Genomic DNA, 27,825 nt, shown 5'->3' on the forward strand with positions numbered 1-27,825 from the left:
CAAATGGTTGGAGAACAACAGGTAACATATAGACAAAGCAAGAGTGTTTAGATTACTTTGTCAGAATCAAATTAAAACTGTGTTTGTGTGTTTCAGGCGATGATTGTGTGCAGGAGGGTAGCAGAGGCTAGTCAGCGAGTGCAGGTGTATCTGTGTCGAGTTATGGAGGCACTGGGAGAGTTCAGGTGAGGATATCTGTATGTTTTTATGAATGTGCAGTGTGTTTTAAATGGTTTTCTTTGTTTCCACAGTCTGTTGCTTGTGCTCTGTCTCGGTCTGTGCTGAGTTGCTTTTGTCTGATCTGTGTTTCTGCTCTTTTACCCTTATCCTATTTGTTTCGGTGCCTAGTAATTTGTGTCTGATTCACACCACCGGTGTTCAGTTGTCTGATTTATGTTTATTCTTGGTTACTAGTGTCTGATTGGTGCTTGGGTTATTTTTTTTGATGATAGTATTGTCAATCACTGAGAGTTTCCATCTATTGTGATTGTCAGTCAAGCTGGCCCAAAAGCAGTATGTGGCTTTAAGACGCACAAACATAATTATATTTGTCCTGCAATCTGTTTTCTGTAAAAGAGTTTTCTTTTAGTGTGTAATGTTGGTCCATGTTCTAAGTCAGTCCTGATATGTTGTCTGGCTTCAGAACATTCTCTAGCAGTGTGAGGTAAATCTTTCTTATCCCACATGTTGTCATGTTTGTTAACTGATAAAGCCACGCAGCAGCCTTTCACACACGGAACGACCTGTTTCTTTCATTTGTAAATATACACCCTTTCCAAATTTAATGCCTGTAACACGTTCCAAAAAACAGCTGGGATAAGAGCATGCTGTGTTACATCACCTTTCCTTTAACACTTAATAGACGTTTGGGACACTGAAGATACCAATAGATCCAGTTTTGAAAGCATAATTTTTGAGCATTTTTCTGCTATAGAAGTATTCAGCTGTGCTGCCATACAGGGCCTTTCTTGTTATATTTGAGCTTATAGAGTGGCCTGCCTTGAAATGACAGAGCTAACTATCATGTAACCGACAGAAAAACTGGGGTTCAGTCCCACATCTGGGTAAGCACCCTACACTATACCAATAAGTCCTTGGGCAAGACTCCTAATACTACGTTCGCCTACCTGTGTTTTAAAAAAAAAACAAAAAAACAAGATCAAATTGTAAGTCGCTGTGGCTAACAGCTTCTGCCAAATGCTGTGAATGTAATAATAACCATTTTGGGAAAAGAAAAGGAATAAGAGATAATTAGAGAGGACCAATTTACTGTTAAACAGCTTGTAAATATGCTGGGAAGTTGGAGTTGAAGTGTGGGAGCGTGCAGCTTTATCGGTTTGAGAGGGAGAGAGAGATTTGTTCTGAGGCTGCCTGTTAGTTCTCTCTCTGCTATATACTATTGCTAGCTTTACTACACACTTTCCCCTACTACTTATTTTACTTTACATTATGTTTAGCTTGAGTGAGTGGAAAATAAATGCCAGAGTGCTCTGTAACTTGCCTCAGTGACTCGCTGCAGTATAAAAATAAATAAATAAATAAAATGAGCTGATGTCACTGGGTTTTACCTTAGAGCAGCTAGCTCTAACCTGGAGAAAAAGTTTTTCTGATCCCTTTTTGCAGCCGGTGATATTATTGATAATCACAGTTCTTTAACTTGAAAATATTGTATGCAGACCTATTGCCAGGAAATCTTATGTATGTCATGTAATCTGACCTGCAGCATAAAAGAAGTTGCAGATTTTGGCAGCATCGTTTGCAGTGTGACAAGCGATAAATGCATAACATCCGTGGCTTGTGTCTGATTTTTGTTACTCTTGGTTTTGAGTCTCTTTGTGGGTTGTACTCTTGTCTAGGATGACCGTATGGAATCTGTACATGGCTCCGCGGATCACTGAGCCAGTTTGGTTGACCATGGTATCCCAGAGTGCCGAGCGAAACCAGCTGTGTCAGCGCTTCCTGAAGGAGATGAGCTTGCTCATGGAGCATGGGGCCAAGAACCAGTCAGTGCCCTTTTCACCTTTTGACCTTTTCATTTTTAAGGCTGTGGACAACTGTCATAATTTCAGTTCCCCAGTGAAGCTGATGTTTTATATGTTCCTTTGCATTGTGTATTAATGTTTCCCCAGGGTTTTATGATTTATGTCATTAACACTAACTGACCACTTTATTAAAAAGCGCTGTCTTGTAGCTCCACCTTACTGGAGTACAGTTAGAGATTGTAGCTCATCTGTTAATGCACAGTTTATGTCAGCGATCCTCTAGACTAGCAAAGCCGCTCTTGTCTGGATAGTTTTATTGTATTCAGCCTAGCAGTGACACCATTGTGGCTGATACTCCACACACACTACCATGTCACTACCTTATCAGTATCTACCATCCAAGTAATATATGAACAACAGAGGTCCTGTGGTCAGAAACTGGCTAGTGATGAAGAAGGTAGAGGGCAAATGACAAATTATGCATCAACAAATAGAATGTAATGGTACCCCTATCAGCAGAATAGTGAAGCTATAGGCCATATAAGTAATAAAGAGAGAGTAAAACTAGAAGTTACTCGATATGTCCATAAGTACCAAGACACTACTTCTAATTGGTGAATTCAGCTACTTTTAAGGTGCACCCATTGCTGGCGTTCAGCACACGCACTGCTTGTGTAACCTTGTGTCTCACAGGTCCTAAATTTCAAGGGTTAATTGTCATCAGTATTAGTAATTAGTGTAATTTGTACACAAAGTACTAAGTGACTACACTAAGTATGTATCAGCTGCATGTGATTAGATACAAAACATTTATTTTTATGTTCAGAATACACTTAAATAGTACTTTCAGTAGTCTGTTCCTTCAACCCATGCTTCTCAAAGCTATAATGATAGTGTAAAACAAGTCTAATTGAAGTAAAATTCTGAAGCATAATGTATGTCATTTTGGAAACTTTCTTGCGTGCGACACCTTGATATATTTTTCCTCTATATTTGACATGAACTTCCTCTGTGTTCTATTCACCAGGTTCCTCTCTGCACTACTTACTGCTGTCCTCATGTACCACTTAGCCTGGGTTCCCACAGTGATGCCTAGCAACCACCTGCCAATCAAACCCGTCTGCCAGAAACATGCCTCCCACACTGTGGACCTTCTGGCCAAGTCTCACCCCTACAACCCACTGTGGGCTCAGCTAGGTACACACCCACACACCAACCTAACACACTGTAAAGTATACACATGCACACTGAAACCACCTTAAAGATGGGCTCCTCACACAGGGCACAAATTATGTAGGCACTAGGCCTGGGTCATAGAGTAATGTAATCAGCAGTGATTGACAAGTAAGCAGAGGACAATACTTAAAAGGCAATTATTGTCAGTAACCTGATGGAGAACTACAGAGGACTAAATTTTAAACAGCTTGTTTAGTAATATATAAATTCACAATAATATGTACATGTGATGTTTTACTCACATTTACTGTTTAAACAGTTGATAATTACAGGGCATGATGAAGCCAATGGGCTACAGTAATTCCCCACTGTGTGTGCCTGGGGTTTCTCAGAGTCCGACACACTGTCTAAGCATTTTCCTTTCAGCATGTGTTCCAATGGTTCCAAGATAACTTGTACAATTATGAAAAAAATATAGTACTTCATTGTTTCCCAACGACATCTATGGTTGGCTTCCAGAGTGCCTCTGCTATAATGACATTATAATGAAAAAAAAACATTATCATCAGATAAGTTGAAGCACATGGCACTTACACATGTCTAGCAGGCTGACATTTCTCCACAAGAGGGAGCTATTAGCATGCAAATGACTTTCGTATGCATCATATAAAGAAAAGAAACGGCCATGGACCCACATCAGCAGAAGCTCACGAATGTACAGATTTACACAACTTTCAAAAAAAGAACAGAAAGAGATATACCAAAAGATAATGAATTACTGAGTGTTTTGTTATTTAATGTTATTTAATATGTGATCTTTTTTCAAAGATTTTCATTGAGTTAATGCTAAATTAGCTAAAGAGAGCATAGAAAGTAGGTGTAGGCTGCAGCAGACCATGTGGAAGTGTTAAGGAGCAGAAGATGGCCTGTCACGAATATTACATTTTAGCTGACGATCAATTGCAATAGAAATATTTTTCTTAATTGTATGCTACTACAAGCGTACAGTGGCCAAACTGGCTGATTAACTGTTTGTCATGCAGGTGATCTGTACGGTGCATTGGGTTCTCCTGTGCGAGTATGTCGGACAGTGGTGGTGGGACGTAGGAGAGAGCTGGTGCAGCGCGTCCTCTACGTCCTCTCCTACTTCATCCGCTGCTCTGACTTACAGGAGAACACACAGCCTCCAGGACACACGGACAGTCCAGCCAACCCCTGTCCACCTCAAACCACTAAGCCCACCCCCTTATGTGAAAGGACCAATGAGAAACCACTCACACCTGAGTCAGAGCTTACAAAGCCAGCCCTCTTTCCTGAAAGGACCAATGAAAAAACACTAAGAGCTGACTTTCTTGGTACAAGCCCTGCTCCAGTTTCAGAAAGGACCAGTGAAAAAGGCCCAGTCTCAGAGTCAGCTGAGCCCTCCCCCTTTCCTGAAATGACCAATGAGAGGCTGGAGTGTGGAGAGGTTGGGCAGGACTGTTTTGGGGACAGTAATGACTCTGTGGGGGCAGGGTTAGAGCACATTTTAGCCAGTCAGAGCCCTCCAGTACAGCGAGTACAGTTTACCATCGGCAGCCCTAGGGAGGCGGAGCATGATGAACGACGGTGTGGGAGGGGCTTACACAGGAAGCTGCCTCACAGGCTTTTGACAGACATACGGCAGAATGAGAGCTCGGACAGCTCTCTGGGAGACAGTGATGAGGAGGAGCCTTCACCCCGACAACCATACACAGCAGCAGAGATGCGAGAGCATGAACTGCCCCTTCCGAGGTATCAGAACACATACTTTTTTCAAGGTTAAGGTCTTGGCTGATCAACTATATTTGGGGAAGGGGGAAATGATGTATGATTAGACTTTTTTTCTATTATAGCAGTGCTGCCCCCACCTGTGTCCCACCTGTGATGGTGTTAGCCACTGTTTTACCCTAAAACAGTGTTTTGAACACAGGCTAATGTTTCTAATGGCACACTTTCATTGACATTTTGTCGTACAGTGGCCCCAAATCTTTTTTGGGCATTTGTAGCATATAAAGTGGCATTTATTATTCTGCAGGTTTGCATCCAGAATGTCTTTGTACACTTCTGAGTTTACCATCCCATCATGTTTACTGACACTAGTATAAGAAAAAGCAACCAAGCTTTGCGATCCACCATCTGTTTGGTGTGCTAAAAGTCTTTTTCACATATCGTTTTGTTAAAAGTTTTATGAAGTAACCTAAAGACATTAAAGTTTACTAAAAGTTAAATGGTTAAAGAGTCCAAACACTTTTTGAGGTCAGTGTACACGAACAAGTAGGCCTGGACTTATAAGCTATAAGCGTTCAGTGCCTGTTTTTCCACCAAAAAAACTCAACATCCAGTTCATTCTGCTTTTGCGACTAATGGCAGTTGCAGTTGCAGTACACACAATAATGGTAGACGAATGACGGCAACCCAGAAATGCTGTATCCTTCAATGGAGCAGCTGCTCCATTGCTGCGTTGAAAGATACGGAATATGCAGGTTGGTGTCATCCGTCTGTTGTCACATTAGAATGCTCCCACTGACTCCCACAGAGTCCTTGTGACATTTTGCTGTGCTTTCAGCAGTACCACATGAATGACAGCATTATAACACCAAAGCAAACATGACACGACAAAAGGTGAAAGAGATGTACCTTTTTTGTTAAATATTGTGTCAGAAATAGACATGGGATATTTAGATGGAAGGAAAATAGGAGCGCTAATGTTTTCCAGTGGTGGACACTGTGATGAATTGTAGTAACTGTAGTTAAGTCAGACTTTGGCATGTATGTAAAAACGTCTATAAATGAACTAGTCTTTCATACAACTAAATAGTCTGGCTATTGTGTGTGTATATAAACATTGTTAAATCGGATCATGTAACATCGCTGAAAATTTTTCTGGCCATCCTGCTTTTTTCTTAACTGATGAATCTCCTATCTTTATTTTTTTGTTTCTTTGTTTGTTTGGGTTTTTTTTTGCACATTTGATTTTGTCCTAAATGCTCCTTACAACTAACCTTCTCTAAATCTCATGCAGTTTGCGTGTTGCCATAAACTTCATTGTATTTCCACATAGCGGTGGTGTGCTAGAGTGTGCTAGAGTAATGTGCCCTTTGTTCTATCTTCTTGTAAAGATTTGTATATCTCTGTGTGTATGTTTGTGCTTAGCTGTCAGACGGAGAGCCGCCCCAGTGTCAATCATTTTGGCCGCTCTCTGCTGGGAGGTTACTGTCCACAGTACATGCCTGACTTTGCCCTGCACGGCATCAGCTCTGACCAGCGGCTCAAACAGTGCCTCATGGCCGACCTGGAGCACACAGTACTCGTGAGTACCTGTTACTGCATCATGAACTGTTCGAAAACACAAAACAAAATCATGATTAAAATATCAAAAATATGTAAATACAGTATATAAAGTAAAATGATAAAACATTGTATTTGCCAATACAATGATCCCCTAAAATCAGTATCAGCCACAAAATATTTGTATGGTAAGGCTCTGGTTTCTAGTTTTGCTGCATAATTTAAAGAGCATTTTGCAAGGAGTTTCCTATTTGGGGTCTGTGCAGCTCCACCTGGTGGTAGCAAGTGTTGCTGCAGCCCTGCAGACCAAGCCTCTGGCTGAGAAAGGTAACTGCAGAGCCACAGTAGTACACTGTCAGATCCACTCTCTCAGCTCCAGATATGATGTTACATAGTGGTCAAGAGGCTAAGTAGCTACCATACCTTGCATGTTATTACATGGAGGGCATGGAAGATTAACACATCAGCGTGTAACGTTTCAAGAAACCCTTATATACTACGGCTGAATCTCGAATCGCTCCCTACTCCCTACTTAGTGCACTGCATAGGTCAGGAAATTATGGCTTCTGCACACAAATAGTGCTTTAAATGTTTAAAATGATAGAAAGTTGAATGATCTACATGTTTTAGCTAGATAACTACCGAACGTGGTTAAAGTGTACCTAACCCTTTTATTTTGATGGAGCAGTTTACTTCCAAGGCCCTGGGTTACTCAAGCAGGGACTTCTACCATCTAGCCTGGTTCCTCATGTCATCAGTTTGCAGGACTGCAGCCAGATACTACTGCAAATTTATATCTGAGGTGTGGACTCAGGTCACACAACTTGGACGCTACTAGGACTTGAGTCACAAATTTCATGACTCAGTAGAATTTGAGACTTATGACTGGCTACAGTCGATTACTTTTCATATAAACCTGCACTGAAAATATATTTGATACAAACCCCTTAGGACAACATAATCAAGCGATTTGTGTAGTTTATTTTAGAGTTAATAATTTGTATTAGTATTTGAGAGAATTCAAATTTGCATCAAGCCTTTGCTCAGCATTTAATCTCCAGTCTTTTTGTTGAGTCCCTCTTAAGGAAGCGGTCACTGTGTTTGTTACATACGCGAAGTGTCATTTTTTTTCCTCATGACAAGTAAACAAAATTCACTATTATGCTCTCTTTTCTGTCATTTTTTTGGCTGGTTTTCTAAATTCAGCTTAAAATAGTGGGGTTTTTATGTATGTTTAGCCACAGAGGGCTCAAAATATTCTGCTAAAAATCTTTATTAAAGACGGACTTTGAAAATTGTTTACATTTTCTTTTCATGTGCAGAACACTACTTTTATGTATTTCTTTGTGTCAATCATTATGTTTCCATGTAAAAACATTGCTGTTAATTTAATATACTAATATGAGCATGGTATTTTAACATGTTATCATTAAATGGGCTGTTATATTTACTTGGTCAGTGTCGAAGTGGCATTCTGTTGGCTGAAAAATTGTTTTAGCCTCAAGACTCGACTTGAGACTCGCCTGTATTAAGTTAAGCGCGCCTCTGAGTCAGGTTGCGATCAGGTGAAAGTGAGACTGGAAGCTTAGCCACTGACTCGAGTCAACATCTCTGTTGGGACTTGTCTTTATTGATCTGAGACCCAACTTGAAACTTGCCTCTTTTGGCTTAAGATTTGACTTGTGACTAGCCTGTACTGACTCGAGACTTGACTTGGGAGTTGAGACTAGCCTGTACTGACTTGAGATTTGACCTAAGACTTGCCTGTACTGACTCGAGACTTGATACTCACATGTATTGAGTGAAACTGGACTTGAGACTTGTCACTAGCCTGTGCTGACTCAAAACTTGATTTGATACCTGCCTGTACTGTCTCAAGACTTGACTTGAGACTTGCCTATACTGACTCGAGACTCAACTTCTCTGTATTGACTTGGGACTTAGCTTGAGACTTGCCTGTACCGACTCGAGATTCAACTTGAGACTTGTCTGTATTGACTCAGGACTTGACTTGAGACTTGCTTCTGTTGACTTGAGACTTGTCCTTAGTGACTCAGGACTCAACTCGAGGCTCAAATTGAGACTGCCTGTATAGCCTGTATTGCCTATATTGACTTGGGACTCGACTTGGGCCTATATTTACTCAAGACCTGTCTTGGGACTTGACTGAGTGTCAAGACTTGAGGTTTGCTGTTATTTGCAACTCAGCGACTTGTTCCCACCTCTGTTATATCTTCCATAAAATAGCTGGTTCACCAGCTGCTTGTTAGAGCAGGGAAAACAGTGCAGGGCAGACACAGACAAACCTGAGACTGAAATCTACTGTACTGTTAGTAGTTAGTAGTCAAAGCCTTGTTGTTTCATTGCTCTTAACAGTGATTATTTATATATGTGTGCCCGCAGCACCCCGCGCTGGACGAGCCGGTCGCAGAGGCAGTGTGTATCGTGGCGGACACAGACCGGCTGTGTGTTCAGGTGGCCACGAGCCAGCGGCGTGTGTGTGAGCCAGGGCGGCTTGGAAGAGACGTGATGGTCTCCAATCTCATACACACACTCCTTACGTCTGTTCTGCAGCTGCACACACTCAACATTGCAGCAGACTTTGTACGTTTCTCTCTTACACACACACACACACAATGTTTTTGCACCTGTTTATTTAATAATTATAAATATTCAAAGTAAAAGGAATGTTCAACAGTAAATTTCCCAGTTTTCCCTCCTTACCACAAATCAGCCAAGAAGTTTCCTTCTTTAGTTTTGCACTGGAGCTCTGAGACTGATGTAGCTGACAAATGTTGCATATTCACTTTCAGAAAAATGTGATTTTTCTGAAAGTGAATATGCAACATTGTATTATTTGTCCTCTGTTTGATTTTTCCGGTCACTGTTGAAGGCATGACTGATCTCAGCAAATAGAACTTCACAATTGTCTTCTGCTTTGTCACTTGTGGTGCTGGCGTCTCCAAAAGCAGCTCAGACAGAACTATGGACATGAGAGCTGTGTATAAAAGCACATGTAGCTTCTGAATGTGGTGGTGAACCTGTCCATTCTATTTTCACTATTTTCAACATACGCGTTCGTATATATTTGTGTCGTTATTAGCATTTAGTGTGTAACAACCTTAAAACTAAAGAAGCAAACTTCAGACTAAGGCTGATTGTGGCTGATTGACTACATTCAGTGTAAGGGTGAAAATTCTGTACATTTGATTTTCCAACAAAATCTCTTTAATGCAAATCTTTCCTAAATTTTCACTTCTGTCTGTGCTCTGCAGTGTGTGATGCACTTGGAGGATCGATTGCAGGAGATATATTTTAAGAGCTGTTCTTTGGCAGAGTATCTGAGAGGGCAGAGAAGAGTCCATGTGAAAGAGCTGGGACTAGCACTGGGGTACAACACACACACACACACTCTCTCTCCCTCTTAGGGGTGGGCAATATGACAATCCTTTTGTGATAATTTATCATAATCACATTACATCAATATTTTTTAATACATTCCACAGTGGAGGCTCTCAAGGGGAAAAAACAAAAAATTATAATTGTGGTATGTGCAAAAGTTTGTTAGTCACTAAATAAGTCACTAAGTAAGTATGAACCAGCTAGGAGTCTTTTATTGTCTTGTTTTAAGAATTTTCACCCACTACCTCTGAAGTCTTTGCTGTGCCACTGGCTGTCATGCAACCTCAAATCATAATAGATCCACTCTGTTGTTTAACAGTTGGCAAGGTGTTCTTTTCATCAAATGCTACTCCTTTTTTTTCTCCAAACATACTTGTGATGTGGACAAAATTCCATTTTTACTTCATCAGTCCACAGCACTTGTTTCCAAAATGCCTTTGGCTTTTCTAGATGTTGTTTTGAAAACCTGAGACGTTGGCTTTGTGATGAGGTTGCAGGGAAGGTTCACTTTTGATAACTCTTCCATGCAGATCATATTTGTGCAGGCAGCAGTGCACAGTAGAACAGTGCATCACCACTCTTGTATCAGCTAAACATTCCTGCAGGTCCTGTATGGTCATATGGGGGTTTTGCTTTTTTCTCATCAGCACACAAGCAGCTTTACCTGAGACGTCTTGTAGATCATGTCTCGACTTCCACAGTTCCCTTTAAGACATTTTGGAGCTGGAAGCACTTTGATATCTTGTTTTCCCTTAATTTGTATGCATCAGTTAGCTTTATTTTCAGTTCCTCAGCCAGCAGGGTAGAGGAGGCCCATGTTTGTTGAGTGTTAGCACAAGGTTTGAATAGTCTGTTCTTGACCTGGGTAAGCAGTCCTAATGAGTCAAGGCAACATAAGTTACTGATGTTCTGAGACTTTACAAATAAAGGTTGTCCAAACTTTTGCACATGCCACAAATGCTATTTTCTCTGTTTTAAGTTGAGCAAATATAAACGTTTTTTTTCCCCATCAGATAGTATTTTTCCTCTTTTCACTTAAAAAAAACAACAAAATATGTAAATTGACCAGGGTTGCCCAAACTCCACACATGTGTACACATGCAAATTTCACATTTGTTTCAGTGTGGTGTGTTCATGTTTTGTGTGTTTGTGTGTTTCATAGGATTGAGTCCAGTGACCTTCCGTTACTTGCAGCAGTAGCCAGCACACACTCGCCCTACGTTGCCCAGATACTTCTCTGAACAAGCTATGGACGAATTGCTTCACTAAACCGACCAATCAGAATGTGCTTCTGCTCACTACAGACCAATAAGGCCCTGATCGAAGTTTTAACACACCAGTCCGGGTTCATCACTCGGACCAATCAGAGCCCAGATCCAGCCTTAGTCAGACCAATCAGGATTTTGCTCGTAGTCCTTGAAGACGGATTGGGTCAGAAGTTTTACATCCTCGCCAGCTGACTGGATACAGATGGAGTGTGATATGTCTGTGTGTCAGCTTTTTGCCTACACCATTTCTACTGCCTTCAGACCCTGGAATCCTCTATAATGAGACACTTGTTTACAGTCAAACTCTCTCTGTTTCATATTTGCAGTATTTGTCATTGTCTTACATGTCTTGTCTTAAAGGGAGGAATGAAAATTTGTCAGGATTGCTACTAGTCACTTCTTAATGCAGTATTAAAGAAATTGCTTGGTCAAAAATCAAATTTACACACTTTTCCCTTAGCCTAAATATAGTTATTCAGTCAGGATATGTGACTGAACGCTTTATTTAGTTTTATGCTGGAGATACGAGGCTAATGCAGCAACATGCAGTGGTAGTTTATACACCAGCAATTAGCACTGCGCAAACAGCAAGCCCAAAATAATCACACTGGCCTCACACAGCTTGTTATCACATAAGCCATCTTGAAGGCTCAATTTTGTGTTACAGATAACAGTAGGTCATACAGTGCTGGAAACCTCATTTGCAGCTCTATTTGAGATTACTTAATGATTCCACGCCGTTTGAGGCAAGTTCGTCATATTTCCACAGTGCTAATTGGTGAGGTATAGGCTTCCGTTACTTGTTAACTACATAGGCCTCATAGTTCCATTACCAAACTAAAGAAGCAAATTTCAGATTATTATATAAATTATTACTTTTTTTTTTTGCAAAACTGTCATTGAGGCAGTGTGAACAGGAAAGCGAAAGTGGAGGCTAACTAGAAGAATTAGAGTTAGTCTGTCCCTTCAGAATGTTTGGGACAATATACATTGTCTCATTACCCAAGTAAGCAGCGTATGACCACCTTTGAGATGGACACAGATGGAGGTGATGTTCTGTAGTTCCAGTGCATATGCTGCCTGAAATCCATTGACCTCTGAAGGCACTATTCTGTAGTCAGCGTCATGCCCATGTCAGGAAAAGCAGCTTTATGCTGAATTCTTTGTAGATAACATGAATGCTGTTTTTGAAAACGGCTGCTGTCGTGCCCTGTGGTAAACAAAAATGTTCTAAACCTGAGACATGTTGTCCTGTGTACATTTTTCCTCCAAATGTTACAAGATTCACTGAATAATGTGTTTGTTGAGTGGAAATCCTTCTTTTTTTTACATGCAAGCTAAAGCTAGCTCTTGCTGAGTTGACAAGAAAAGAATCTCCCCTAAATTCCCTACTCATATGAGTAGGCTTTGTTCAATGTGCTATTTAAATTGCTTTAGCAATAATAGCCTATAGTTTGAGCAGTTGTTGTTGATATACATGTAATAGTGTTTAATAGGAGACTTGCTTTTATGCAATCTCATGTCAATGTGCCCAAGTGTTAACTTGCTTGTAGCTTGTATGTAGCATTATCCATGTGCTACATGCAGGCTACACAGGGAAAAAGTCCATGCTTTGGAACCTTTTTGTTTACTACAGAGCTCAAATTCAGTCATTTTTGAAAACACTATTAATTTTTCCAAAGGCAAAACCACCTTAGTAAGAGCATGATGCCAACTATAGAATGCCATATGATTTCAGAGGTCTATGCAAAGCTTCTAGAATTTTCTTGAAGGAATAGTTTGGCTAAAAATCTAAATTAAAACACTTTTCTGGTAACTCCAAAATGGAGTTGATCAGCCCTGATGTTAAGATTTAAGTTTGCTTCTTTAGTTTTGCGCTGGAGCTACAAGGCTAATGAAGCTAACAAGTAATGGAAGCTTATGTGCATAAATTAGCAACCTAGACTTGCTTAAATGGTTTCTAACACTGTAGGATATACTGTTATCTAGAAAAAGGTACAAAATGTAACAGTCCCTACAAGCATGCCGTTTACACAGTGCTAATTGCTGAGCTTCCATTGCTTGTTAGCTATATTAGCCTTGTAGCTCCAGTGCAAACCAAAGAAGTAAACGCAGGACCCCAGGAGTGGCTGTGTTTAGGCTAAGTGCGACTTTGTGTAGATTTTTAGCCAGACTACTCATACAAGTCTGTCTTTCTTTTCATTTTCTTATCTTAACCATTATCAAAGAGTATGCTCCAGATATGTATTGATGGTGATAAACATGACTGAAAAACAAAATAAGACCTTTATTTAAGGTTCTTGCTCTTTACACAGGAATCACTAAAAGCATGCTGGTTTACAGAAGCGTTTGCTTAGACTTTGAGTTTATTGTTGGATGCAAATGGTGCATGTCAATATGTTGACCAAGTTTACCCCACTGGAGCTGATTTTTGTTTGTGTGGCTCCCCCTTGTGGGGGAACGGAGGTTTACAGGATTCTTCACAGAATCCACAATATAAATGCTTTCGGAAAGAATCTCTAATTTGTAAGTTTGTGTATGTAAGTAATTACAATGTTTTGGGTCCTCTGGAATAATCATTCTGGAGTTCTTGTAATTTCTCTACTGAGGTCTTATTCATATGAGCATCAAGTGGTCTTATGTAATGGCTCTTTCTGTAAGTGTGTGTTTTGTGTGTAGCTTCCATCACAGCAATAGGGGGGAAATGTTTACGTAGCTAGACTGATAGCTAAGCAGCAGTTAAAGCCCCAGGGAGCCCAAATCTGTGTTTTCTTGCTAAGTAGGTTGATCTTGCTCTTTTGGACACACAATAATACATGCACAGTATTGTGCAAGTATGTGCTTTGAAGAACTTTCCAGTGCCCACTAAATGGCCAATGGATTTTGCCTACATTCTCCTTTCACACAGTAAACTGAGCAGTGCTAGTTTTGGGTAACACCAGTAAGTAGTGTCCTAATAATCACACGGCTGATGTTGCTCCACCCATCCACACAGCTTTAATACAACTGTGTTTCCCAGCTGTCTCTCTGAGTCAGGAAAACGTATGGCGAGAAAGCTAAAGACCAAGCGAAAGCTAACCTAGCAAGCATACTGCAATCCCAGACCTCCTAGTACGGCATATCCACTCATCTGTTTTCACTTTATTAACCGCCTTTTACTATTGTCCATGTGTTGATGGTGTGTTAGTTTGGGTTGTGCTGGTACGAGTGGATCAGACACAGCAATGCTGCTGGAGTTTTTAAACACTGTGTCCACTCAATGTCCACTCTATAAGACACTTCTACTTTGCTGGTCCACCTTGTAAAGTCAGAGACAGTAGCTCATCTGCTGCACAATTTGCACTGGTCATCCTTCAGTCCTTCATCATTGTCACAGGACAATGTTTTTGGCTCGTGGACACAGTCCAGCAGTGACACTGAGGTGTTTAAAAACTCCAGCAGCACTGCTGTGTCTGATCCACTCAGACCAGCACAACACACACTAACACACCACCACCACGTCAGTGTTACTGCAGTGCTGAGAATGATCCACCACCCAGATAATACCTGCTCTGTGGTGGTCCTGTGGGGGTCCTGACCATTGAAGAACAAGGTGAAAGGGGACAAACAAAGTATGCAGAGAAACAGATGGACTACAGTATAAATAAATACATACATACATACACGCACACACACACACTGTGTATTTTACTCCCTGGGACTTTAACATCTATTTGTGCATGTCTGCCTCAGTTAAAGGCAAAGTCATCAAGAATGTTTAGGTAAAAAGGTGGAACTGCACTAGTAACAAAGCATTTAATTGCATATTCTATATGGGTTATTATGTGTTGGGTCAGTCATTTGTATCAGGTGCTACTACATTATACACTGTGTAAAGGTATGTTAAAACACTTTTTTACTCTTTCTTTTGACATATACTTTACTAATATCTGTTTGCATTACATAGTAAGAGAGACCATAAAAGCCATTGAGGCTCAGTCTTAATCTTACTGTGGAAAAACTGTCTTATGTTTTTCTTTGAAGGGGAATTCAACCAATTTTTCAAGATTTTTAAATAATTCAATCGTCGAGTTGTAAACAAAGTCATTCAGAGTGGTTTAATGTGAAATGGTTCTTTGTAGAGAAATGTACAGACTCAGTGTGTACAACACAAAAATTGAACCATGTTATTTACTATCCAAAATGGCCAGTGAACCCACACATGTCCTCTGAGTATTTAAATGCAATGTTGATAATAGTGGTGAATCTGAAAAAAAGTGTTTTCTTTGGGGAATGTTTTGCCTTATAATGCCTTTACACCACAAATGTATGTCAGAAATATTGTAAACTATTGTAAAACAATATCTCTGACATCAGGCAGCATATTTGTATCCTGTGTCATGCAAGAACTTTCTATGGGGAAGCTTGAATTTGAGACGTCTGGTTCCTATTGACACCACTGTCAAGAGTTCGGAGTCGTTACGTTTCTCTAAAGTGCATCATTTTACGTCAAACCACTCTAAATGACTTTATTTCCATCTTTTAATTAAGCAGAAATTTTGAAAATGTGATGAATTTCCTTTCAATATTTTAAAAATTGAAAGAAAACTATTTTTGTACGTTAAATTCTACCTCAGACGATGGTTTTGAAAGTGTGTTCTGTTGATTACACTCTTAAAAGTACAGATTTCAAAAGGTTCTTTGGAGCAAACTAACTGAACATCCATCAAGAGCCTTTCAGTGGATAGTTTGTGATGATATTAAGTTGTTTGAAGGAGCGTTTTATAGTTTAAAGGTTTTTCCTAGAACCGTTCAGCCAAGCCAAGAACCATTTAGTCACTTTTATTTTTGAGAGTGTATGATGTGAAGAACTGATCTGTCTTTGGTGTTAAAGAGATCGAAGAACACCACTGTGGCTCAGAGAAGAACACTCATGTTTTGGCTGTTTGGGTTACAGTCCATCCATGTGTTCACTTTTGTGTATGGCGTTTTTTTGAACGGTGGGTTAAATGAAAGTATGCAGGTTAGTTGTTTGTTACTTGTGAGATTGGGATGTTGATGAATAAATTGTCCATAATTGAAAAGCTCTGTTCTAGTGTGCCATTTCACTTTCTCTCCCATACAAAAAGGCTGCATCTCCTCCACTACCTCCATTAAGACTATACAGCATTTCCTGAGGTCCACCTTGGACATTTGTATGGTTCTATGTACCAAAAACAGTTCATTCATTTTCCAACCTCTCTTTATCTTTTACTATTAGAGAGGCTGTTTTGTTACTGTGCCTTTAAGACTGATGTGTAAATGAGCTCTGATTGGCTGTCCTGTACTGTGCCTCATTCAAAAAGCAGTTGAGGCTGAAACACTCCTTAAAACTTCAGTAGGAATGGGCTGACCAGGAGGATAAATGTAAATGTGTTGTTGTTTTGTGATGTAAACTGGATAGACTGCAGAGTGAATGGTACATTTTGAAATTTTTTAAATTTGAGTATGTAAAACGTGCCCAAACATAGTGAGCTGAGCACTTAGCTGTGGCTACATTGAGCCAACATCATCAGACATCTGTCCTCCAAGACTACAAGACGCGCACTCGGCTTATTCTCCTGCTTTTTCAAGATGGTGCCGTGTATCGAGGTAAATTTTGATTTATTTATTTTAAGATAACTGTGCTTAATACTCATAATTATTCTATTTACGAAGCATATTCCATATCCCAGTTTAACGTGGTATTACCAAAGTAGACTGATTCATATTGTGCATAAATATGTTGAAATATGCTTGACTATATAGTTGATCCAAATGATCCAAAGCACGCCTAAAAATCAACACAAAAATGACTCACCACAGAATTACTGTTTTGCCTTGGCCCCCCCAATCACCTGACTTAAGCCCCATAGAAAACCTGTGGGCTGAGCTGAAGAGGAGAGTCCACAGTGTGGACCTCAGAATCTGGGAAATTTATCAAAAAGATTTGGCATTTCTTGTGGAGTCCCTCAAGGTTCAATTTTAGGGCCTTTGCTTTTCTCTTTGCACATGCTACCTTTAGGTGATGTCGTTAGGAAACATAATATACATTTTCATAATTATGCTGATGATACCCAGTTATACGTACAATAGAAATCTGGGTCAGACAGTAAGGCAAGTGGAAAGTCTGTGCCCTGTTTAATGAGAGAGGAATGGGAAAGAGGCAGCCTGAGGAGGGTTCTAACTGCACCCTGTGAGGATGGGATGGGGGGCTTGCACTTCTCAGTTACTGTACAAAAGGGAGACAGTTCTGGGCTTTTTTTGTCTGGGAATTCGGTATTGAGAGACACGTACACTTACGACTTGTCACTTTCCCTGAGAAGCCATCGATGAGCAGTGCGCCATGATTCTCACAAGTCCAAAATCATCTCTAAAGACTTTCCTGCATTACGAAACAGATTATTTAGCACTGTCACTGTGGGAGCACAGCCTTGTATCTCCATTTTAGTCATTTTTTTATGTCCCTGCTGATAAAACCTATAGAACCCATTAAGTGTTTGTTGGTTTGTGATGGTTTTGTATTGTGTTTTGGCAGAAATACACAAAATGCAAACATTGTTTACCAGTTTTAGCTATTTTACTTCAGCATTATCACTGACCACCATGCAGTTTAATCTAGAGACAATCTGTAGAAGGAATGAATTGCACCACAGGTAAAAGTCCAACTTTTCCATGAGTATGAAAAACAAAAGTGTTTTTTCTTCTTCAAAAATAGACAAAACTGGTAAAAAGAAAAAATATTTATAATGCAGAACTGTTGATAATAATCATGTGATTCCACTTATTTTTCACAATCATTTACAGTTCAATCACATTTTCCCAGTTTGTGCACGAAGGCAGGACTTGCTCTTATCAGAAAATATCGCCATCTAGAGGCGACACTTTGCCACTTCGGCTTTTTGAGGAGGAGTTGAGTAAGAAACGTCAGATTTTGCTGCCTGTAGACGTCAGTATTTTACTTCTGCACGCGTAAAATCTTCATGGCCTTTAGACGGCAATAAATTTCACTTTTGTACATGTAAAGAAATTACGTCTTTATCTGTCAACGCTTGCATTTTTTTACGTGGGGACACGCAGACAATTGGTCATTAGGCGTTTTGGCACCAAATGCGAGTGATTATACTGTTAATTAGGAAGAAGGAAACTGCGTCTGACGTTAAATGCACTGTACACATACATAAACAAACAAGGTGAACTGGCTCCCTGGTTACTAATGTAAAGCTGTGAGCACCAGAAAAAAACAGGGTGTACATTTTATTATTTGAAAATCATGGGAAAACTATTGGTTAATGTGGGTTAAACCGGTAGGTTTTTGTCGTTGTGTATTATGTTTGATGGGAATTAACATTTATGCCTCACCTCCTCATCAGTTCGTCAAAATCATAGCTAGATATGCTTACGTCGTCGGTACCACTGCTGAGTTTATACTGTTACAGTGCGGCCGCGTAAAAACAGCTTCTTAAAGTTAATTTTAACAGTTCATGTATAAAAAGGTTGGTATCCAAGGCATTTTACAGATCATATAAACGAGATGTTATGATAATCAACAATATAGTGAGAGAGCGAAGAGGAATACAGTGAAGATGATGGAGGTGACCAGGACAGTCCTTCCCTGCTGAGGCGTTGTGTGATTGGGCAGTCTGTTATGCAGTGTCTTTAGTGGCTTTCACTGCCCTTTTTGGGTTTCTTGAGGCGTCATCGTCCTTCATTACTAAAGGAGGCCACAACGCTTCTAAAAATGAGACCTTCACATAACATTCAAGATGTAGTTGGTGGTACTTATCATCACTTTGCCATTCTAAACTCTTTCTCTAAAACCATGGAAGAAATCTGGCCACGTGTCCCAGATAGACATGAACTCAAACTGCAACTGAACATAGATGATCTACCACTGTTTCAAAGTTCCTCAGGACAGTTTCGGCCAATTCTGGGATTACTTCAGGGTTGTGTTAAGGAGCAAGTCGTCATTGCTTTGTTCTGCAGCAAATCAAAACCATAATCTCTCAGTGACTATTTAAGCGATCTAGTCAGTGAGTTGCAAGGGCTGAGCAAGGGATTTGTAATCAATGGGAAACATTCGTTTTTCCGAAAAGTCATGGTTACACTGGTTATTCAGGATGTGATAAGTGTGTCCAGGTTGGTGTTTATGTGAATCACAGAACAACCTTTCCTGAAGTCAACTGCCCACGCAGAACTGTCTTTCGTCTTAATATCTGATGAGGAACATCATATTAAAAGTTCACCTTTGAAGGATACAGGTACCAGCATGCTTTCCACATGATTACATGCACCTTGTCTGTCTCAGTGTCATGCGGAGATTACTGGATTTATGGGTGTCTACAGGGCCCTGTGGATTTAGCTAGGCAGCCTAGGGAACTGAATTTCAACAGTTTTTGTTATACACTGGTCCTGTCCTTCTCCATGACGTGTTGTCAGCCCCAGTGTACAACAATTTTATGTTGTTGTCTGTTGCAGTTTTCATCCTCTCAAGCTCAGCGCTGTGTATAACTCTCAATGACTTTGCTCAAACCTTACTAGTTGGATACAGTGTTCTAACCCATCTTTCTGAATATGTCAAACAACATGGAAATCTAGACTTCATATCCAGGTTTCCATTTGAAAACTGCCTGGGGAAGATTAAACAAATGATAAGAACCCCACACCATCCTCTCTCACAGGTTATACAGTGACTGTCAGAAATGGACCGTTCTTTGGTGAATGATGACAATTTAGAAGGAAGAATAGTGTTGAAGAAAGACCACCTGCTTTTCATCAAGATAAATGCATCAGGATTAGTGACAGTCTTGGTTTAGTAACTAAGATTGTTCAGTGCCAGGAGAAGGTTTATACCATCTATAGGGATTATGAACAAAAGGAACCTGTCTTTCAGTATCATATAAGCTCTTCTGAACTGGGGTTTATGTAGTAGGTAACCTCTCACCTAGTCTTAAAAGTGTGGAACCTTCTGAAAATGTAGCGAAGTATGTAAAGTTACCGTATCAAGGCAGTCAGGATGCTGCACTGAACACAGATGTGATCCTCGCCTTGCGCTACTTTATTTACATGAACCTCTCATTTCTTTGCACAGACTCTTCTGCCCTCAAGAAACAAGTGGTGCACAAGACATGTAATTATCAAAAAGCACTCTGTCATGAAAACATCAAAATGTCTTAAGCTAAGCGATGTGTCAGGAGTCTTTGCACACACATTAAAAAATAGGGCCCAGGATATTTTATGTATTGAGGTTAATGAAATACCTTTAATTTAAAAATGTCTCAAAGGCCAAGCACTCGACTTGCTAGCATGGTCAGGTCCCTCTTTGACTGACACAGAGGAAGAAAATGCTGTACAACAGCATGGTACAGGGTTTCCTGGCCTCTTTTCCGCTGCAGGGCCGAACGGTTCTGAGCACAGAGCTGGTGTGTTGAAATTATGTAGAAAATTGAAAATCAACAAAAATTGGGATACATGTTTTTGTTGGGCAGCGACAGTATACAGTTCTATAGTGAACTGGCCTAAACCCCTAGGTCTTTACATGCCCAGCCAACGTGTCTTCCCATTTGTACCACTACAGAGTGGAGAAGGAAAAGGGTTTCTCTGCTTGTAAATTTCTACCAGGTACATGATGGGAAATAATCTCAAAAATCTAGTTGCAGTCTTGCAAATAGTGACTCTGCAAGATCCCCAGTCTTCCTAAAATCATAGTGTGTGACTAAAAACTCTGTCTTTAGATGTGAGAGGGTGTCAGACTTTCAGCCTTTTAAAAGTCTTTTCGAAGTCTTCTAGTGTATGGCTAGTATTACGTATGTAAAGTATGAATCTGCAGTGTAATAGTCTGCTAAAGTACACCAAGAAATCATTTAGAACCATTAAAATGTAAGAAAATTAAAAGCTAAAAAGTTTAAAAGTTAAATGTTTTCTCACTGGCTGAGGGAGTAGGGGCAACTTTCTGGTGGGCCAACTTTGACACTTTCAATAGACTGTATGAATTAGAGATAATATATTTTCCATCTATGTCACAATTTGATTTAAATGGCCCTTATCCTATATTTTTCTCCTATTTTATTTTGAGTTTCAAAACATATACACATAATGTATGTGTGGTCTTATGTACCAAATAACATAATTCATTTTTACACAATCATTTCTCAGCCTCTCTTAATCTTTTAGAATTAATCAGCCTGATTTTGTTACTTCACCTTCAAAAATGCTATATGTAAATGAACCCTGTTCTGATTGGCTGTCCCTGTATTGTGCCTAATTCAACAAGGGATGAAACACTCCTTGTAACTTCAGTGTGAATGGGCTCTATTCACACTAGAATTCCCTGCAAACACAGTTACGTTGTGACAACCTATTGTTTGATGCCCACAACGTTGTTGTTGAACGTTGAAATTTAATTCCTTGTAAGTTGTATGTTAGAATATCCTAGAATCCTCATAAGTTCCATTATGTTGTGCATGGAAAGTTGCCAACAGGTAGTCATAACACCATACGGCAACGTTACTGAAGAATGAGGTTGTGACAATGTTGTGACGACCTTATTCAGCCAACGTGAACAGCACCACCTTTTGACAACATTTTAGCAATGTTGTAAGAAAATAGACAACGTTGTGACAGTGTTGTGTGTTTGCTGGGTTACACTGCGATCAGGTGCTCATTGGAAAGTTCTATATGATGATGATGATGATGGGTGTTCTCACTGATGATTGGTCAGGGTGATGGGAGGGGGAGGGAAAATGCTAAGATATCATTGGTTGGTTGAGGCAACGAAAGGTCAGAGTCCATTTAGAGGTGGGTGGAAATTACTAGACTTTGATAAAAGATTACAGAGAAACAAGAACTTTGTCTTTTAAGTGATATGACACAATCGATTGTGCTTAATGTGACCAAAGACATGAAGTAACGAGGTAAAAAAATGTCCATTTTGATTTCAGGTTGACTTCGAAATAGCAGAATATGGTTCTTAGTCCTGGCCAAGGAATCCCTTAATGTTTTCCTAGTCTAACACAGGGGTGTCCAGTCTTATCCGCAAAGGGCCAGTGTGGCTACAGGTTTTCACTCCAAACAAGCTGGAGCACACCTGACTCTACTTGTTTAATCAGTTGGTCTTAGTCTTCAAACATTTCGTCAAGTGACTTCCTGATTTGTTGGAGTGAAACCCTCCAGCCACACCGGCCCTTTGCGGAAAAGACTGGACGCCCCTGATCTAACACACCAAGCTCAGCTCAGAAATGACTGTGCTCAGAGGGGGGATTTTTTGAAAACTGGCAGGAACTGGAGGGGATTCCGCTTCGGTCCGGGGATTTGGTCAGCGGTGTCTGGCAACCCAACACGTAGCTAACTAGCTTTCGCTAACGGATACATCGCCGTGCACTCACAATGGGGATTTGCTGGCCGTTTTCTTCTGGGACTTTACATAAACGATGATTCACGAGCTACTGTGTGATGAAGGAGTTGACATTCCCTCGTTTGTGAGCCTTTATCTGTGTGTATTTACTGGCTAGTCTGCGCTCTCTGTGAGTTTACTAACGTTAGCTGACAGGCTAACTAGCGGGACGACGGAACGAGCCTGCGGTTATTAGCTATATGCACGCAAAGGTAAGCTTCAGGTAACGTCAGCTAGCTAACGAAGCTAAAGTCAGCTCATTCACCAGCTTCTTGTTCGAATTTTCTCGTTCCACCTTAAATGCAGGCGCCAGAATATAACTGATGAACCATTTAAGGTGGAACGGGAAAATTCGAACAAGAAGCTGGCAAATAGGAAGCTAACTTCAGCCTCATAACTGATTTTAGTAGTTTTATAACATTACAAATGTGAAAATAAACACCAGTTACTGTTTATTATTAGTAGCGTTGTTTCGTTTGCGCCACCTAGATGTCCGTATGTTGAGTGGAAATACGTATTTAACCAGGTTAGTTAGCTAGCTAGCTAACCTAGCTATTAAGCTAACGTTAACTGGCTTGTCTCGTTACTCAAAGTTGTTGCCTAGGGTGATGCGAGGTCGTGTTGCTAGGTAACCCAACCCAGCAACCTGATCGATAACGCTGTGTATTTGGACACTTTAGCTGGTTGAATACGTGAAAGCAGCGGTCGACACTGAAAACAGTTATCGCTACCCAGTTTAGATTCAAGATAGCACCGGCATCTGACACCTGTATTAAAACAGCTACTAATACTTTTAAACAGAAGTCTGGGCATTCAGAAGTATTCAGTAATTCGGTTTTTTGTCTCTGTTGTACAGCTTCTGTTTCCTTTGTCATGGATGCATCAGGATTACTGAGTGGATTTTAGACGTATTATTTTATTCTACACCGATCAGCCACAACATTAACACCACATCCTTGTTTCTAAACTCATTGACCATTTTAGTGGCTCCACCTACCATATAGGTGCACTTTGTATTTCTGCAATTACAGATGCCAGTTCTTCTCTTCATACTTTCTTAGCCTCTTTCACCCTGTTCTTCAATGGTCAGGATCACCACAGAGTAGGTATTATTTGGGTAGTGGATCATTCTCAGCACCTCATTGACATTGATGTGGTGGTGGTGGTGTGTTAGTGTGTGTTGTGCTGGTGCGAGTGGATCAGGCACAGCAGTGCTGCTCTCGTCTTTAACCACTATGTCCATACACTTTAACAAGCCACCACCACGTCCCTCACCCAAGTAATACCTGTGCTATGGTGGTCCTGTGGTTGTCCTGACCATTAAAGAACAGGGTAAAAGGGAACTAACAAAGTATAGAGAAACAGATGGACTACACAGTGCTTCTATATGTTAAGTGGAGCTGATAAAATGGACAATGAGTGTAGTTATGAGGAGGTTTAATATTATGGCTAATGGATGTATATATTTTATTAGTAAGGCATGAAAACACTGTGCTTACATGCACAAATTTGTCATTGCTTTTCATCTTAATGCTTAGAAAGAACAGGAAATGTTTGTAGTCTTTAAACTGTAAAATCTCATGAGAGACTTCTGCAGTACCCCTGTATGGTGCAAATAGGCATGTCTTGAGATACTGGAGAAATCTTAAATAACAATTTTGTCATGATACAAGTGAAGCCTTGGAATTCGTGAACAGTTGTAATGCTCAGTGCAGCTCTATTGATAGCTTTCATGTACACCTATACAAATTCTATTTTCAGATAGTATCAGAGGATTTGCTCACTTTTTCTGTGTTATCTAAGAGCTTGAGCTCTCAAGACTTTATACCATTTTAATTATCTGTTTAATTTCTTACCATTAAATTATACCCGCAATTAGTGGGCAATACACTAGTTCATCCAGTGTACTGTTAGATTCATTCTAAGGTTTGAGTTTTGTCATAACCATAACAGAATATATATATATATATATATATATATATATATATATTTAAATGAAACCTTTTAAGATGCTTAAGTAAACCTATTTTGGCTTATTATTCTAGGAAGTCTGTTCAAATTTTAATAACAACCGTTTTTAACAAACAGAGTAAATGTGAAATATTATTGTACAAAATAATAAAAATAAAACTGAACAATATATAGATAAACCTATGTCAATATTGCTTTCTAACACCAGTTTTAATTCATACAAGGGTAAAGTTGGCTTCTTATTCTCCAAGTTTTTGTTCAAATCTTCCATTCCACCTTAAATGGAGCAGCACTAACATACTGGCACCTGTACAGGCGGTATGAGAGGAAGCAGAAGCGTGCTGGGTCAATGTTAGACTTAGGATACCCCTATAAGATGCACCATTTCCTTATGTCTGCTGACTCGAAAACAAAGTGGTCTACTTCATAGTGCCCAAAAACACGGCTACCAGCAGATATTACCACTCAATCTAATTTGTAGCTCCTTTCTATCGAGATATATATGGTATATACCAGTCAGGCCCTAATGTTGAGCATGCACTTTTTATACCCTTCAGATCATGGACTTTCCTGGGCACTTTGAGCAGATCTTCCAGCAGCTGAACTACCAGCGGGTCCATGGCCAGCTGTGTGACTGTGTGATTGTGGTGGGTAACCGTCATTTTAAGGCGCACCGTGCTGTGCTGGCCGCCTGCAGCACGCACTTTCGTGCTTTGTTCACCGTTGCAGAGAGCGAAGCCAGCATGAGCATGATCCAGTTGGACTCTGAGGTGGTGACTGCTGAGGCCTTCGCAGCCCTTGTGGACATGATGTACACCTCCACATTGATGCTAGGAGAGAGTAACGTCATGGACGTGCTGCTAGCTGCGTCACACTTGCATCTAAATACAGTAGTAAAGGCTTGTAAGCACTACTTGACCACTCGGACGCTGCCCATGTCGCCACCTGGTGAGCGCGGCAGCCAGCACCCGGGTAGTCAGGCTGCTGCTGCGGCTAACTCTCGCCTCCAGCGCTCTTTTCTGCTGCAGCAGCTTGGGTTGAGCCTAGTAAGCTCTGCCCTCAGCGGAGCAGAAGAAGGGAGTGGAGCTGGCAGAGGGCCGGGATCAGTTTCAGGAAGTGGGTTGGTAGAGCAGCGAGACAGTTACCCCTCACGTCGCTTCCATAAGCGCAAACAGGCCTTTTCTCTGATTCGCTCTGAGGCAGAACGCTTGCGGCAGAGGCCCCGCCTCTCTTCACAGTCTGAGGGGACTATGATGGAAGGGGTAGGAGGAGCTGTAGGGGAGGAGCTTCTTTCCCCAGATTCTCACAATAAAGTCACAGATGAGGATACCAAACTGGATGTGGTTGCTGGCGTGGTTGCTAGTGACGACAGTGATTTGCTAGAAGGAAGAGACTACCGAAGGTCCATGGGTCAGGAGGATGTGCAGCTGCCCAGTCAATCAGATGGCGGGAGAGTAAGCAGGGTGGAGCAGCCCTTGCTGTTGCCACACAAAGAAGAGTATCCAGATACAGGGCGTGTCCATGGTGAGGGAGTGCAGGTGAAGGATGGAGCCGAGGATGAAGAGGCACAGCAGGTGGTGGTGAAAAGCGAACCACTCAGCTCACCTGAGCCTGTCGACGAGACCAGTGATGTAACCTCGCAGGCTGAGGGCAGCGACCAGGTAATTGTCATCATTGTAACAGTAACTGCTGTGTCAGGAATTAATTTTTTTTTTGAAGATTTCAAAAAACTAAAGATTCAAGCCTAGAATTTTGCATGCTATCTTTTGGGCGCAATGGCATTATTTAGCAAAAGTATTAAGGAGAGCTGAAATAGGTGATTCGAGGTGAATTTACTTGATGTCAGAATTTTGTCCATATTTAGGCTGTGGTCATTTCATATCCTCAGGTGGAGGCAGTGGGTGAGAAGCTGGAACTGAGTCCAGAGGGCAGCGAGCATAGCTTCAGTGAGCCCCAGCCGTGTGCCGACCTGCTCCTCACAGGAAGCAAGGGCCCTGCCGGAGGATTAGAAAGAGGAGGAGTGGGGAGAGAGGAGCTCTCTTGCAGTGAGGCTCTGGAGTCCACCTCCGGATTCCGAATCTCCAGCTTCCTAAGCACTAAGGGCTTTGAATGCAGTGCATCATCTTCAAATCCAGCTGAAAATGTTCCAAACACTACCACAGGAGAGTGCCGGTTGGATCGCGAGCCCACTCGCTTCATTTTCGGATCGGATTCGACCAGCACGTCATCCACCCTCCCTCCTTCTCAGAACCTGCTTTCTGGAGAAGCTCAGGATGTCTCCGGCCTGTCCGCAGATGCTCTTGTCTTGCGTCCGTTCCATGATGGAATAGCGTCATCGTCATCTTCCTCCTTGGTGAACTCTCGAGGTGGAACAGCAGAACAGCTCACGCTTTCATTCCAAAGGAACAGCTTGGGCTTGCACGCCCTTCCACGATTGTCCCGAGGTGGCACCAGTGGGTTTCCTGCTTATAGACGCATTGCCCCTAAGGTTACACCAGGGGGCACTTCAGTGCGCACAGATGGTGGTAATATGCAAGATGTTGCCTCGTCTTCGTCAGCATTGCTAAATGGCATTAGCTTTGATGGCTCAGTACCGGGAGGACAACACGGAAACAACGCAAATTTTAATCCACCGCCCCAGTTGACCCGGGCTTCTGCGGACGTGCTGTCCAAGTGCAAGAAGGCGCTCTCAGAACATAATGTTCTGGTGGTGGAGGGGGCGCGAAAGTACGCCTGCAAGATCTGCTGTAAAACCTTCCTGACGCTAACAGACTGCAAGAAACACATCCGAGTTCACACGGGAGAGAAGCCGTATGCTTGTCTGAAGTGTGGCAAGCGCTTTAGTCAGTCTAGTCACCTGTACAAGCATTCAAAAACAACCTGCCTCAGATGGCAGAGTGCTAACATGTCAAATACCCTTCTTTAAGTCTTTAGCTCAAGGCTTATTATTCCGTTATTAAACTTGCAGCTTGTTATTTATTAAGTACGCTGAATTTTCCTGAAGTGCTATGAAACTAATATGAACTGTGCGAAAAGTCAGAGACCACTTTTTTGTTTATATAGTTTCCAGTCAGATACGGCCATTAAGTACAAGTTATTCATTTTCAGGGTCAGAAAATAAAGCAGAAAACATTATTTAACAAAAAATAACACAAAAGCATCAATAACTAAATATGAGTTTTTCAGTATTTAGTGTGTCCAGCCTTTGCATTTACAGCTTCCATTCTTGCTTTCAGTTTTTGAAAGAAATCTGCAGGGATATTTTTCCACACCTCCAGAGTTCAGTCTTAGGAGATTTTCTGCTTCTCATTATCCAAGTAATTGCAAA

General features: G+C 41.0%; 2 protein-coding genes across 4 annotated transcripts in view; both read left to right on the forward strand.

Moving 5' to 3' along the window:
• fnip2 (folliculin interacting protein 2) overlaps positions 1–14,618 on the forward strand; it is a 44,098-nt gene extending 29,480 nt beyond the window's left edge. For both annotated transcript variants that reach the window (XM_036582899.1, XM_036582901.1), the window contains exons 10-17: positions 97–185; positions 1,857–2,003; positions 3,010–3,179; positions 4,202–4,931; positions 6,333–6,489; positions 8,871–9,071; positions 9,743–9,858; positions 11,032–14,618. In XM_036582899.1, coding sequence (XP_036438792.1) covers positions 97–185; positions 1,857–2,003; positions 3,010–3,179; positions 4,202–4,931; positions 6,333–6,489; positions 8,871–9,071; positions 9,743–9,858; positions 11,032–11,110 — 1,689 coding nt within the window. In that variant the 3' untranslated portion in view covers positions 11,111–14,618. The remainder of the gene's footprint in view (positions 1–96; positions 186–1,856; positions 2,004–3,009; positions 3,180–4,201; positions 4,932–6,332; positions 6,490–8,870; positions 9,072–9,742; positions 9,859–11,031) is intronic.
• Positions 14,619–21,855: 7,237 nt separating this feature from the next.
• On the forward strand, positions 21,856–27,820 carry LOC118816496 (zinc finger and BTB domain-containing protein 5). 2 transcript variants are annotated; one of them, XM_036582903.1, is made up of 3 exons: positions 21,856–22,047; positions 25,055–26,158; positions 26,386–27,820. In XM_036582903.1, exons 2-3 carry the CDS (start codon positions 25,058–25,060, stop codon positions 27,421–27,423), a joined length of 2,139 nt encoding a protein of 712 aa, XP_036438796.1. In that variant the 5' UTR covers positions 21,856–22,047; positions 25,055–25,057; the 3' UTR covers positions 27,424–27,820. The 2 variants fall into 2 exon arrangements, with proteins under 2 accessions (XP_036438796.1, XP_036438795.1); XM_036582902.1 differs by lacking the exon at positions 21,856–22,047 and adding an exon at positions 22,467–22,738.
• Positions 27,821–27,825: the final 5 nt, after the last annotated feature.

Source organism: Colossoma macropomum, unplaced genomic scaffold (assembly GCF_904425465.1).
Source record: "Colossoma macropomum unplaced genomic scaffold, Colossoma_macropomum, whole genome shotgun sequence".
NCBI lineage: Eukaryota > Metazoa > Chordata > Actinopteri > Characiformes > Serrasalmidae > Colossoma > Colossoma macropomum.

Coding starts and splice junctions, on each gene's coding strand:
- LOC118816496 (XM_036582902.1), top strand. Junction 26,159..26,385: donor AGGCTGAGGGCAGCGACCAG/GTAATTGTCATC, acceptor TCATATCCTCAG/GTGGAGGCAGTGGGTGAGAA.